Source organism: Scyliorhinus canicula, chromosome 11 (genome assembly GCF_902713615.1).
Source record: "Scyliorhinus canicula chromosome 11, sScyCan1.1, whole genome shotgun sequence".
In the NCBI taxonomy this organism is placed as follows: Eukaryota; Metazoa; Chordata; class Chondrichthyes; order Carcharhiniformes; family Scyliorhinidae; genus Scyliorhinus; species Scyliorhinus canicula.
The window spans coordinates 31117472-31132168 of record NC_052156.1 but is presented as its reverse complement, the minus strand read 5'-3'; the positions used below and the strand labels follow the sequence as shown (position 1 = coordinate 31132168).

At 45.3% G+C, this 14697-nt stretch overlaps 1 protein-coding gene across 1 annotated transcript in view; it reads left to right on the top strand.

The window, feature by feature from the left end:
* The window catches only part of acad9 (acyl-CoA dehydrogenase family, member 9), a 67015-nt gene that overhangs the window by 33865 nt on the left and 18453 nt on the right, over positions 1 to 14697 (top strand). The window contains exons 9-13 of the mRNA XM_038812708.1: positions 1543 to 1618; positions 9119 to 9189; positions 10694 to 10813; positions 11503 to 11631; positions 14168 to 14247. Of these exons, the coding sequence (XP_038668636.1) occupies positions 1543 to 1618; positions 9119 to 9189; positions 10694 to 10813; positions 11503 to 11631; positions 14168 to 14247 (476 nt within the window). The remainder of the gene's footprint in view (positions 1 to 1542; positions 1619 to 9118; positions 9190 to 10693; positions 10814 to 11502; positions 11632 to 14167; positions 14248 to 14697) is intronic.

The following is a 14697-nucleotide window of genomic DNA, read 5'->3' as shown; positions in this document are numbered from 1 at the left end:
GCTTAAAATAAATACCAATGCTGCTTTAATTGGATGATATTTAATGATCACCATTATGGTGCTGTGATCAATTATAATGTGACTATGCACCACACTACAAGTGCAGCCAAACCTCACGGAAGATTATAGCTAGTGCCAGCATGCAGATATACAGAACTAGATATCTGCACGTACATTGGTATCAATTTGGAGAACTGGACACTCCACAACAATTATCGCTTATGTTTGGGGCTATAACGTATCGTCCCAAAAACCTACCTGTATGTAGAGTGAGTTTATTTTATTATGGGCTTCTACTATCTGTAGAAAAATACATTTAATTAAATCATACAGCACAGAAGAAGGCCATTTCTCCCATCATATCTACGCCTCCTCTTTGAAAGAGCTATGTAATCAGTTCCACACCCCTACTCATTCTCCACTGCCTGGCAAATTTCGCACTTCCCTTTTGGAAGTTACAATTGAAGCTGTCCACCCCTTTCAGGTAGTAAATTCTAAATCCTTTTGCCAATTATGTTAAATCTATGTCCTCTGGTACTGACCTTTTGTGCCAGTGAAATAAATTTCTTATTTACTCTACCAAGTTGCTTGATAAGTTTGAATGGTTCTTGTGAAGCCTGTTCACACCTTAAGCCCCTCATCCCTGGTGTCATTCTTTTATTTAAATATTTTATTCCAAATCTATTCAACATAATAGCACAACCTTAACAACCAGCAGAGTACACATTTTGCTTCTTTGGTCGCTCTGGTCAGACACCACCTTCTCCATCTCTTGGATCATCACACCCTGCACCTCCAGGCTCCTCTTCACCCATTCCACAAGTCCCGCGAAGAGGTGCTACTGCCCCCTCAATTGCCTTTAATCAGTTCTCTGCATTTCTTTACGCTGCTGCTGAAATTAATCCTTAATGATGCTCATCAGCTGCTCCAATGACAGCCTTCCAGTCAACGGTGAACCCTTTGCCATTTTTGCAATTGATGCTGCGCCACAAGTCTCCTCCAACTCCTTAACCAGGGCTCCCACTGTCTTCTGTCAAGTTTCGTAACCAACAGACATGCCCATCTGGGGGAGAACTAATCCCCCTGCACTCTCCGCACAACCTTTCTGTTCAAATTCCCCAAAGTTCGGGTAGAAAAAGATAAAACCAATGCCGTCAAGTAGGAGCCACTCTGTGTATGACCACACTCCATGGCCGGCACTGGAAGTCTCTCCTGGTGTCATTCTGGTAAATCTCCTCTTGCGCCATTTTTATTTTTGGTTGAAAAGATAACTGGCTTGTGAGAATCATGTATACAGTGGTACTGTAGGAATTATATTGATGAAGGGAAATGGAACATGTATTTGTTGTAATATAATGCAGCTATTTAATGGGAACATAAAAGAGTACATAATACGGTCCACAATCACTTACAACTTGCCTCTTTTGTCCCAAAACTATTTTTGTATCAAACTGTTTTTCGTGTTGAATTTTGGACAACCAACCTTATGCAATAGAAATTTTGATTGAAGTAAGAATTAATGTGATTTCTGATGATCTCCAGGTGGCCATGAGGATCTTGAATAGTGGACGATTTAGCATGGGGAGTGCATCTGCAGGAATGATCAAAAAGCTTATTGGTGAGATTACAAAAAATGAATATTCCAATGGACCAACTAAAAACTGAATAAGCATCAGCTGTGTAAAGTATGTAACGCTCACACCTCTGAGCTCTACCGCACAATTTGAGTATAATTTTTGTTTATTTAACACTGGTCGCATACATTTCCCATCCCTAGTTGGCCTGAAACATTGGTGCACGTGGAGATATGAATTAGGAGCAGGAGTAGCTGCTTCGTCCCTCAAACCGATTCCACCAATCCATAAGATCATGGCTCATCTGATTGTAACCTCACCCCAACATTACTGCCTACCCCTGATGACCTCTCATTCTCTTGCTTATCAAGAATCTATCTACCCCGCCTTAAAAATGTTCAAAGACTCTGATTTCACTGCCTTTTGGAAGAGAGTTCCAAAAACACTCAATCCTCTGAGAGAAAGGAATTCTCATCTGTGTCCTAAATGGGCGACCCCTTATTTTTAAACAGTGGCCACTAGTACTAGATTCTCCCACAAGTAGAAACATCCCGATTACATTGACCCTGTCAAGATACATCAGGATCTTGTATGTTTCAATCAAGTTGCCTCTTTATTCTTCTAAGCTCCAGTAGATAAAAAGCCAAGTTGGTCCAGACTTTCCTCACAATTCAACCTTCACAATCCAGCTATTATTTTTGTAAACCTTCTCTGAACTACTCCAATATATTTATATCCTCCGTTAAATAAGCAGACCAATAGCGTACAGAATACGCGAGATATGGTCTCTTACTTTTGGATTCAATTTCCCTTGCAAGAAATGAGAACATTCTATTAGCCCATTCTCTTTTAATCGAGGCTTTGTTACCTTTGAGGCTCTGCCTTTTAATTTAGTGCCTAGCTCCTCATATTCTCTATATAAACCTCTCCTAGTTCTACCAATACCTTTGGTGCCGACATGTTAGATAGGGGAAGGTTAAAGGGGGGGGGGGTTGTTGGGTTACGGGTATGGGGTGGATACGTGGGTTTGAGTAGGGTGATCATGGCTCGGCACAACATCGAGGGCCGAAGGGCCTGTTCTGTGCTGTACTGTTCTATGTTCTATACCATGGACAACATGATTCCCCCCCCCCCCCCCAATCATTTGACGTTCCTCTCCAGCCTTGAGCAGATGTCCTGAACCCTGGCACTGGGCAGGTGACACAGCCATCTGGACACTCACTCTTTGCTACAGGGAACATTGCCAAATGGTGGGCTATTTTTTTTTATGCTCAAGGCATTCAGAGTCGATTACAATTTAAACTGAAATCCGATTTATTTTCCTGAAGAACACTACTGATCTGGTTCTACTTGTTAAACAAATAGTTTGTCCGCTGACCCAGTAGTTTTACTGATCAGCCGCCCACAATTCATAATTTGCCGTGGTAGAAATTGAACTTGCAGTCTCTAGATTTCTAGTTCCATACTATAAACAGGAGATCATCTAATCTTGTCATAAAACTAGACAACCCTTCTGAGCTAAAACTGGATTCGACTAAAAATCCCTGTTCTGTTAGCTCGGGAGGATGCTAAGGAGCCCTTAGTAGTAGCCGAAGAAGAGTAAGGAGTTTAACGAGTTTCCTGGCCTGCACCCTTCTCAAAAATAGATGAACTAGTCAGACTCATTGAAGTTAGTGGGATCTTGGGGTGGCACGGTGGCACAATGGTTTGCACTGCTGCCTCAAAGCGCCAAAAACTTTGGTTCGATTCGGACCTTGGGTGACTGTCTCTGTGAAATTACACATTCTCCTGTGTCTGCATGGGTTTCCTCCCACAGTCCAAAGATGTCCATGTTGTGTGGATTGGCCATGCTAAGTTGTTCCTTAGGCTCCAAAGGTTAGGTTGGGTTACAGGGATAGGGCGGGGGAATGAACCTACGTAGGGTGCTCTTTTGGAGGGCCGGTGCAGACTCTTTTTATTAAGGTTTTCAGAATTCTTCATAATAAAACAGTAGTAACAAGAATAACAGAACAAACTAGAGTGAATATTAACATAGCGTAAAAAGAGAATATACAATAACCATTAAATAGACATTACCCCACGCGACCCAGTCTTCCCACACCATCCCAATGAAGCACTCACCCCCCCACCCTCACTCCCACAGATTGCTGCTGCAGCTGACGTTTTAATTTTCCCTGAGAAAGTCGACGAACGGCTGCCAACTTCGAGAGAACCCTAGCGTAGACCCTCTTAAGGCAAACTTTATTTTCTCAAGGCTGAGAAACCCAGTCATGTCATTAACCCAAGTCTCTACACTCGGGGGCTTCAAGTCCCTCCACATTAATAAAATCCGTCTCAGGGCTGCTAGGGAGGCAAAGGCCAAGACGTCGGCCTCTTTCGCCCCTGAACTCCCGGGTCTTCTGACACTCCAAAGATAGCTATCTCTGGACTCGGCAGCACCCGTGTGTTAAGCACCTTGGACATTGCCCTCCCGAACCCTTGCCAGAACTCTCTAAGCTCCGGGCATGCCCAAAACATGTGGACATGGTATACAACTGTCTACTACCCCAAAAAACTTGCTCATTCTCACTGCCGTCATGTGTGCCCGGCGGACCACCTTAAATTGAATTAGACCGAGCCTGGCACATGATAGGGAGGAATTAACCCTGCCCAGGACCTCTGCCCACAGACCCGCTTCCAACTCCTCACCTAGCTCCTACTCACACTTGCCCTTGAGCTCCTCCACCGGAGTTTCCTCCGCTTCCTGTAGTTCCTGATAGATATCCGACACCTTCCCCTCCCCCACCCAGGTGCCGGAGACCACCCTGTCCTGTATCCTCAGTGGCGGCAGCGTCGGAAAGGCCACTACCTGTTTTTTCAGGAAGGCTCGTACTTGCAGATATTTAAAGGTGTTTCCTAGCGGCAGATTAAATTTGTCCCAGACTAGTACCTTTACATGACACTGCTTCCAGCTGCTCCCACGTGCCCGCCCCCCGCCCACTTCGTAATCATAGCTATATTGGCCGCCCAGTAGTAGTAGTTGCAAAAGTTAGGCAGTGCCAAACCCCCCCCCCCCCCCCACCCAACTGCGCTCCTACAACGATCTCCTTACTCGCGGGGTCGTCTTCGCCCGCACAAAGCCCGTAATGATCCTACTCACCCGCTTAAAAAAGGCCTTGGGGATGAAGATGGGGAGGCACTGAAAGACAAACAAAAATCTGGGGAGGACAGTCATTTTCACGGTCTGCACCCTCCCTGCCAGTGACAGCAGGCGCATGTCCCACCTTTTAAAGTCCCCTTCCATTTGCTCCACCAACCAGGTCAGGTTGAGCCTGTGCAGGGCATCCCATTTCCTAACGAAAACTTTTCTCTACCATCCTGAGCGGCAGCTCTTTCATTCTCTCCTCCCGCCCCTTGGCCTGGATCACAAACAACTCGCTCTTTCCCATGTTCAGTGTCCGAAATGTACAGGAGCAAATCATCCGTGTATAGTGAGACCCGATGTTCCACCACCCCCCCCCAAACCAGTTCCCGCCAGTTTATCGAGGCTCTCAGCTCGGGAAAATAGTAACCGGGAAAGGGGACACCCTTGCTTCGTTCCCCGGTGAAGCATGAAGTACCCTGACCTCAGCTGGTTTGTACATACACTTGCTACAGGCGCCTGTTACAGCAATTTCACCCAGCCAATAAAGCCCTCACCAAACCGAATCTCCCCAGCGTTTCCCACAGGTACTCCCACTACACCCGGTCAAAGGCTTTCTCTGCGTCCATCGCTGTTTCTGCCTTCCCTCCCTCTGAGAGCATCATAACAATATTCAAAAGTCTCCGGACATTGTTATTGAGTTGTCTGCCTTTAACAAACCCAGTCTGGTCTTCCTCTATCACCCCTGGGACGCAATCCTCAATTCTTGTGGCCAGAATCTTAGCTAGCAATTTGGCATCCACATTTAAAAGCGAAATCGGCCTGTATGACCCGCAATGTTCCGGGTCCTTCCCTCGTTTAAGAATGAGTGAGATCAAAGCCTGTGACATTGTTGGGGGGAGGGTTCCTTTCTCTCTGGCCTCATTGAAGGTCCTCATCAGGAGTGGGCTCAATATTTCCGAAAATTTCTTATAGAATTCTACCTGGTAACCGTCCGGCCCCGGGGCTTTACCTGATTGCACGCCCTCTGTACCCTTGACAATCTCCTCCAATTCAATCGGGGCCCCCAGCCCCTCCTCCAGGTCCTCTTCCATCTTTGGAAACCTCAACTGTTCCAAAAATTGCCTCATCCCTTCCACTCCCGTCGGGGGCTCTGATTCGTATAGCTTACTATAGAACTCCTTGAAGACTCCGTTCATCCCTCCTGGATCCAAGACCGTGTTACCCTCCGTATTCTTTACTCCCCTGATTTTCCTGGCCGCCTCCCTCTTTCGCAGTTGGTGTGCCAGCATTCTATTCGCTTTCTCCCCGTACTCAGAGACTGCCCCCCTTGCCTTCCTCAGCTGTGCTGCTGCTTTCCCTGTGGTCAGCAGTTCAAACTGCGCTTGCAGACTCCGTCGCACCCTCAGTACCCCCGCCTCGGGGGGCCTCCGTGTATCTCCTATCCACTCGGAGTATCTCCTCCACCAGTCTCTCCCTCTCTGCTCCTCCTCTCTTTTCCCTATGGGATCGAATTGAGATGAGTTCCCCTCTGACAACTGCCTTCAGAGCCTCCCAGACCGTTGCCGCTGCTACCTCACTCGTATTGTTTGTTTCCAGGTAATGCTCCTGCTAATCCGCCCGCAAACCTCTTCGTCCGCCAGCAGCCTCACATCCAGTCTCCAGAGTGGGCGCTGCCCTCTCTCCTCACTAAGCCGCAGGTTCACTCAGTGCGGGCATGTTCCGAGACTGTGATTGCTGAGTATTCTGTCCCCGCTATCTTTGGGATTAACGCCCTGCTCAAGACAAAGAAGTCTATGCGGGAATAAACCTGATGAACGTGAGAGAAAGAAAGGGAACTCCTTCGCTCTCGGCCGCGCGAACCTCCAGGGATCCACCCCCCGCTTCATCTGCTCCATAAAACCCTTCAGTTCCTTAGCCACTGCCGGTCACTTCCCTGTCCTGGACTTCGACCGGTCCAGCTCGGGGTCAATGACTGTTGAAGTCTCCCCCATGCTCTGGTTGTGTGACTCTTAAGTCCGGGATTTTGCCTAGCATGTGTCACATAAATTCCACATCCTCCCAATTCGGAGCGTAGACGTTCACCAACACCACCCAGACCCCCTCCCATTTTCCACTCATCATTATATACCTGCCCCCCCTTATCTGCCACAATTCTCCCAGCCTCGAATGCCACACCCTTACTGATCAGAATTTCTATCCCCCTGGCCTTCGAATCCAGCCCTGAATGGAACACCTGGCCTACCCATCCCTTTCTCAATCTCGTGTGATCTGCGAGCTTTAAATGTGTCTCCTGAAGCATTGCTACGTCTGCCTTTAACCACTTTAGATGCGTGAACATTTGCGCTCTTTCGACCGGCCCATTCAAACCCCTCACATTCCACATGATCAGCCTGGATGGGGGGCTAACACCCCCCCGCCAACTAGCCATCGCCCTTTTCTGGCCAACCTCGGGCCCGTGCCCTTCGCTTCCTCGAACGCCCCCAATGGGAGCCACCGCCCCCAACTCTCAATTGGTGCCCCGAAATTGATACCTCCTCTGTCAGCAAAGCAGTATCACCCCCTCCCCTCATTGTCCGGACCCCCCTCCCCACATGAATAAACCAATTATACTACCTCTCCAGCCCCAGTGAGTAAGTAGCAATACGAAACTAAAAATAAACAGAAGACACTAACATTGCCCCGTGAGGAGACACTTGTTGAACCAAGGCTCCAACTTCCTGAAAAATCGCACTAAGTACAGGACCCCCTCCCCCCTCCGTATCTCAACTTTGCCGAAAACACTGCACCCTCCAGCCACCACCACAGCGCTTACGCGCACCCAACATTGTATACAATCTTATGTTAGAAACGGTACCGTGTTACCAGCCCCACCGCCGCATTCCACCAAAGTTTAACTGTCAGTTAATTCGAGTCCAGTTTTTCTTGTTTGATGAATGACCACGCCTCGTCCGGCATCTCAAAGTAGTGATGCCATTCCTTGTACGTGACCCATAGCCTCGCTGGGTGTAGCATCCCAAATTTCACCCCCCTTGCTGAAGAGGGTCACCTTCACCCGGTTGAATCCAGCACGCCTCTTGGCCAGCTCCGCACCCAGGTCCTGATAGATGCGTATCACACTGTTTTCCCACCTGCTCCACCGTTCTTTTTCTTGCTCACCGCAAGACAAGTTCCTTGTCCGAGAAGTGATGAAATCTCACCACCATGGCCCTTGGTGGTTCATTCACCTTGGACTTCCTTGCGAGGGATTTGTGCGGCCCGTCCAGCTCCAGGGGTTGAGGGAATACCCCCGTTTCTATCAGCATCTCCAGCATCTTGGACACAAATGCTCCCGCATCCGACCCCTCCACACCTTCGGGGAGGCCCACAATTCTCAAGTTTTGTCTCCTGGACCTGTTTTCTAGGTCCTCCAGCCTCTCCTACTTTTTGTGGAGGTCATCCTGCGCCTCCACCTTAAAGGCCAATTCGACCAACTCGTCCTCATGGTCGGATAGCTTTTTCTCCATCTCCTTAATTGCTTTCCCTTGTGTCACCTGAGTTGCGATCATTTGGTCTATTGATGCCTTCATCGGGGCCAGCATGTCCTTTTTAAAGCAGCCCCTAAGGAGCTCCTATTGCTCCTGTGCCCACTGCGCCCAAGCACCCTGGTCTATACTGGCCGCCATGCCGTGCCTCGGTGCTCGCTCTGCACGCTTCTGTCTGTTGGGACTTAAACACTTCACCCGGCCACTCCTGCTCCAGCTATCCATACAACAGAGAGGGAATCCTTTTGGCAGTGTTCGCTTCACCAATCTGCCCCAAAAAGTCCGTGAAAACTCCTGAAAAAGGTCCGAGAGTTCGTTCCAGACGGGAGCTGCCGAATGCATGACCACCTCCTCCATGGCCGCCACCAGAAGTCTCATCACCGCTTCTTCAATGGCCTTGACAAGATCTTTTCACAGTTGTTCCCTCTGCTGCTGGAATTCAGCTTTAATAAAGGCCCTCCAGTCAGCTTGAAGCCTTTAAGCTTGCCCTTTCCCTGCCTGCATGCTGGAAGAGGCTTTTGTCTTTGCTGCAACTCCAGCCAAATCTTTCACTGTTTCTGCCGGGTCTGGTAACCAAGAGACATATCATTCCGGGGGAAAGTACTCCTCCAACTTTCACCTACATCTTTTCATCAAAATTGCACCCCGTATTGATTAAAAAGAGCTCTTTTCTGTAACCTTGGGCAGGAGCTGCCTCGTGTGTGACCACTTACTCCATGGTCCATACCGGAAGTCGGCCGGTGCAGACTCGATGGGCTGAATGGCCTTCTGCACTGTAGGGATTAGATGATGTGCTAATGTACTTGTGTACTTAATGGTCACTACACTGCAATGTTTTTGTGGGCCAGGATAAGACGCGATAAAATTCAAATCTCCACTTTGGTTTTCTCTTTTTGTAGAGATGACAGCAGAGTACGCTTGCACTCGCAAACAATTTGACAGGAAGCTGAGCGAGTTTGGACTGATTCAGGTGCACCTTTTGTTGAAACTATATTTGTAAATAATCTCTGCTTATGACAATCTGCTTATCGAGTTATAACTTTGACAGAACGAAATGGCCTTTAAAACTGGTACCCGGATTAAAGATAATTGAATCTATTCATTGTTGATCATTTGCAGCCGTGACAACTTGATTTTGCAGAAAGCAGTTCTCCTTTCATTGTTTACTATTTATATCATTTCTGTGTAGAGATACATTGATGCATGTTTAAATGGTATAAATAACCTTCCTTTATTTTTCAATGTGTACATTCATACAAAGTGCAAATTGACAATATACCACTATTGACTGAGCTGGAGGAGTCCTGAAGGACATAACTGCTAGACTGGGTCTACAGCAGGTGGTGAGAGAACCAAGCAGAGGAAAAGAACTGCTTGACTTTATCCTCACCGATCTGTCTGCTCATTGCAGTATTGCTGTTGCTAGTAGTGAACACCACGGTCTTTAGGTGACCAAGCCCTACCTTCACACTTGAGTACACCCTACATTGTGTTGTGTGACATTAATATCGTGCATCATTCAGATGAGACCTGCAACTTAAAACTGAATATCAATGGGATCATATGGACCATCAGCAAGTTGTATTCAACCATAATCTGTAACCTCATGACCCAGCATAACCCTCACTCTACCAATGGCAAATACCTGGTTCAATGAGAAGTGCAGAAGAGTGAGACCGGAGGAGCACCAGAAATACTTAGAGTTGAGGTATCAACCTGGTGAAGTTACAACATAGGACTACCTATATGTTCAACAGAAACCAGGAGTTAAACAATCCCAAAATCAAGGGATCTGATCAAAGCTCTGCAGTCCTGCCACATTGAGTAAGCTATGGTAGATAAATTAACAACAAACAGATGATGAGACTCCATATATTTATTTATCCTCTGTGATGATGGAAACCGATGTATCAGTGCAAAAGACGAGGGTGATTTACAGCTATCTTCAGCCAAAAGTACCAATAGCTGATCTGTCTCTGCCTCTCCCTGAGTTACCTAGCATCACAAAAGCCAGTCTTCAGCCAATTCAATTCACTCTCAAGAAATGGCCCAATGCATTGAATACAGAAAAAAACTGTGGATGCTAACAGCACCTTGGCTGTAGTCGTGAAAACTTGTGCTCCAGAAGAATATGGAGCACTGACATTTTCCCGACCATGTGGAGAATTTGTTCACACATGTTCTATGCACTGAAAGCAGGACAAATTCAATCTGGCCAATTTCTACCCCATCAGTCTGCTCCCAATCATCATGAGGGTGATGGAAAGTCTTGTCGACAGTGCTACCAGGTGCCATTTGTTCAGCAACAACTAGCTGACAGCCTCAGAATAATTTTTGAACTAATTTTAAAATAATACAGCATGTTTGTTTTGCCAATGATGGGCAGTAGGGAAAGTGTTTTGCTATACCTGGAGATGATATGAGTTAGTTTGCTGGTCAGTTTTCATGGATCTTACTGTTGTGGTTTCCTTTAGGAGAAATTCACACTGATGGCAATGCAAGCCTATGTAATGGAGAGCATGGCCTACTTGACTGCAGGAATGATGGACCGGCCAGGAGAGCCAGATTGTTCTGTAGAAGCTGCCATGGTGAAGGTAGTGGACTAAAATCTAAACTTATTTATATGAAACTATTTTAGATGATTTGATTTGTGACATTTGAGCAGGAAGGGGAACTGTGTTCATATAAAAATGTCTCATTTTACATGAGAATTAGTTTAGATGTGCGAGCATGAGTAATTAAACTTACCACATCAATATCCAGAAACAATGTGTAGACTTGTAAAATGTAAACTCTATGTAATGTCAAAATATGAAATATATAACTGGATTAAACAACTGTGGATTTAATTAAAATGGTCCTCTGCAGGCCCCAAGTAAATCTTGGGAGTTAGTGTTTTCCTACCATTTTCCTGTTGGCAGCTGGTGACAGGACATGACATTTATCAGCCATTGATAATGAAATACTAAATTGCAATGTTTCTGCTTTATAATGTTCACATCTCAAACTTTGTACCTACATAATTGAGTTTGCTTTACTTGCTGTATGTGGTACAGTGGCTAAGAGTGTCTTGCCGTTAGTCCTTTTTTGGAATAAAAAGTACCAAATGTCACAAAGAGCTATTATTATAATCTTGTTCATTTATTATGGTCATTATTTCCCCAAAATGCCATTAAATTCCAATCATCGCTTTAAAAACAAATCCCTCAAATTTCCTTGCTGTTCAATGTAACTAATTTAACTTTCTGTGTGTAGTATGCCTAATCATGGTGATTTTGATCAGGTTTACAGTTCTGAGGGTGCCTGGGTATGCATTAGTGAAGCATTGCAGATTCTGGGAGGCCTTGGCTATATGAAAGATTATCCCTATGAACGATTTCTCCGGGACAGCAGAATACTTCTGATTTTTGAGGTAAGCTGAAAACTCGATTGTTTGGTCACTGAATTTAATGGTAATGATGATTAACAGTTGAATATGTTGAAAAGTGGAGAGGTATTACTTAGCTCGTTGATTGTGTGCCGCTATTTTTTAAAGAAATCTTTGCAACAAGTATACGGTAACAAAGTTGTAACTTTAATGGATTTTACCAACAGATTGAGTCGCTCACTGATTTGAGTTGGTCCTCCGGGTTGATTTTCACAATGTGCATCAAATCAATGACCTTCCCTCCATCATTAGGTCAGAAGTGGAATGGTTGCTGGTGATTTCACAATGTTCACAACATTTGAGACTTGGATACTAAGAATATAAGAACTAGGAGCAGGAGTAGGCAATTCAACCCCTCGAGCTTGCTCCTACCATTCAATATGATCATGGTTGATCGCATCACGGCCTCATCTCTACTTTCCTGCCCATTCTCCATAACCCTTCAACCCATTATTAATTAAAAACCTGTATTTTTCCTCAAATTTACTCAAGTCCTGCCACCCACCACACTCTGGGTAGTGAAATCCACAGATTCACAAACCTTTGAGAGAAATCATTTTTCCTCATCTCAGTTTTAAATCTGCTACCCCCATCTTAAAACTATGATCTCCCGTTCTATATTGTGTCTGCTTTATCAATACGGTTTATCATCTTGGATACCTCAATTAGAAACTGAAGCAGTCCGTGCCCATATGCAGCAAGACCTGGACAACATTTCAGGCTTGAGCTGATAAGTGGAAAATGATATTTGTGCCACACAAGTTTCAAGCAATGACCATCGTCAGCAAGAGATAACCTAACCATCTCCCCTTAACATTCAATGGCATTACCATTGCTGAATCTTCCATTGTGAACATGCTGAGCAGAAACTGATTTGGACCAGCTATATAAATACTGTTGCTCAAGGGCATGTCAGAGGCTGAGAATTCTGCAGAGTAACTCCCCTCCTGACTCATGTACACGATCTTCAAGTCAAGAATGTGATGGCATTCTCTCCATATACCTGCATGAGTGCAGCTCCAACAGCACTCAAAAAAACTTGGCACCAACCAGGAAAAAGCTGCTCACTTGATTGGCATCCCATCCATCACCTTAAACATTCGCTCTCCCCGCCACCAACGCACAATGGTAGCATTGTGGGAGCAAGATGCACTACAGAAACTCAGCAAGACTCTTGCGCCTTCAAAACCTGTGACCTCTACCACTTAGAAGGACAAGGGCAGCAAATGCATGGGACCAACACCCCTGAAAGAATCCCTTCAAGCCATCCCCAAAGAGGCTCCAATAACACCAGGAACAGCAAAAGACGGTCAATTAGGAGATGCTCTTTGTCATCCCACCCGCTCTAGAATGATAGAATGAGCCGGTTATAATAAAAATTTAATGTGACTGTGACCTTTACGACCACCAGCAGTACCATCCTCGCTCTAGTGTGAGGCTGGAGACCCTATTGAAGGAGACAACATCTAGGATGGGCAATAAACACTGGTCTAGCCAGTGATGCCTACATCCAGTGACCAAATATATTTTAAAGAAATCTAGTTGGAGTTTCAAATGTGCCACGCAATTACAATTATAAAAAAAAAAATATTGGGTAGCTTCCATTTTCCTTGAATGAGGTGCCACCCTGGGGGAGTGGCAGTGGTACTGCCAGGCACAATGTGCTGACTCGCAGGATGGTAACATTCATGCGCCCTGGCCCTGACACTCTGCCAGTACCAGCATTCCTGAATGGATACACCAAGTGGCCTCCACAAGCAAGCTACCATACTTCCACAAAGAAATAAGTCAAAAAGCACCTCATTGCAAATTTGGTGGCTGATCCTTTAAATAGCAGGGGTGTGGTGTCCCTCGTGCATGTGTTCAGCTGGAAGTGACTGGCACATGCATACACTTGGCATGCGTGGTCGCAAGTTTTCACAAAGTACATCAAATCAACTGGAAAGACCTTTTGACATCGCGATCTGAGCACTCCTGACGTGACGACCTGCACTTTGTGCCCATCCCAGCATGGAGCACTAAACAAGCCTCATTGGCAATGGCCAGCAACACACAGCAGTCAAAGTCTTTAGGACTTCCATAGCAGTGCCACTATGGAGCTAAGTTTTGCAGCGTTTGTGCTTTTGTTCAGTCACTGGAGGTTAATATTTTAAACGCAGATTACAAAACCTCCATTTCTTGTGATGAAAACATAAATCTCTGGAATGGCTGCTGATGTACATGTTGAGTCATGATACTAATATAAGCATCCCTCATTGTGATCAATGGTATGGCTGCAGTGTTTGGCAGCACTATCAAATCGCTGTATACAGACCTATCTGGGTATGATGGGGTGAGATTATACCGAGTAACAAGTGTAATAGGTTGTGAAATTTGGTGGGTGTTCTGCACAAATAAAATTTTGAACCAAACCTTTATGTACTAGTTGGCATATCAAATGTATCTCACAATTACAACTTAAAAAAATTATTGGCTAACTTCCATTTTTGTTGGATAAATTAATCTTTTTCATGTATTGCAGGGGACAAATGAAATTCTACGGTTGTACGTGGCGTTGACAGGTTTGCAGCACGCAGGAAAAATCCTTACTGGAAAAATAAAGTATGCAAGCCTGAACAATTTTTCATTTTGTCCTAAAGATTTTCCTTCTGAACCACATCCCAAAAAATAATCCATGCCTGTGCAGTTACTGAGAGCTGTGTAGAGTGTGTTTGATATTCCATTGAGTCAACCATGACTGATGTAACTTAGACTTTAGCTCTAGTTTCATTGTAACCAGAGTACTGAACCCTGATCCCAGAGTTAGTTGCCTTAATTATGCTCATTTTAAACTTGAATGTTTTTATCAATTTTACCAATATTCTGTAATTAAAGGCGATTAAAGGCTGATTTAAGGCTGTAATTATGCGGCAATTGCAATATCGAAATATAAATCCAGAGGGCCCCGTCTTGTTGTAGAACAAATTAAAGTAAAGTGAAAAGGGTCAGCTTGGGATTTCTACTAATAAATCAAAGCTTGTACCATTCATATTGGGACAAAATTTGACAAAC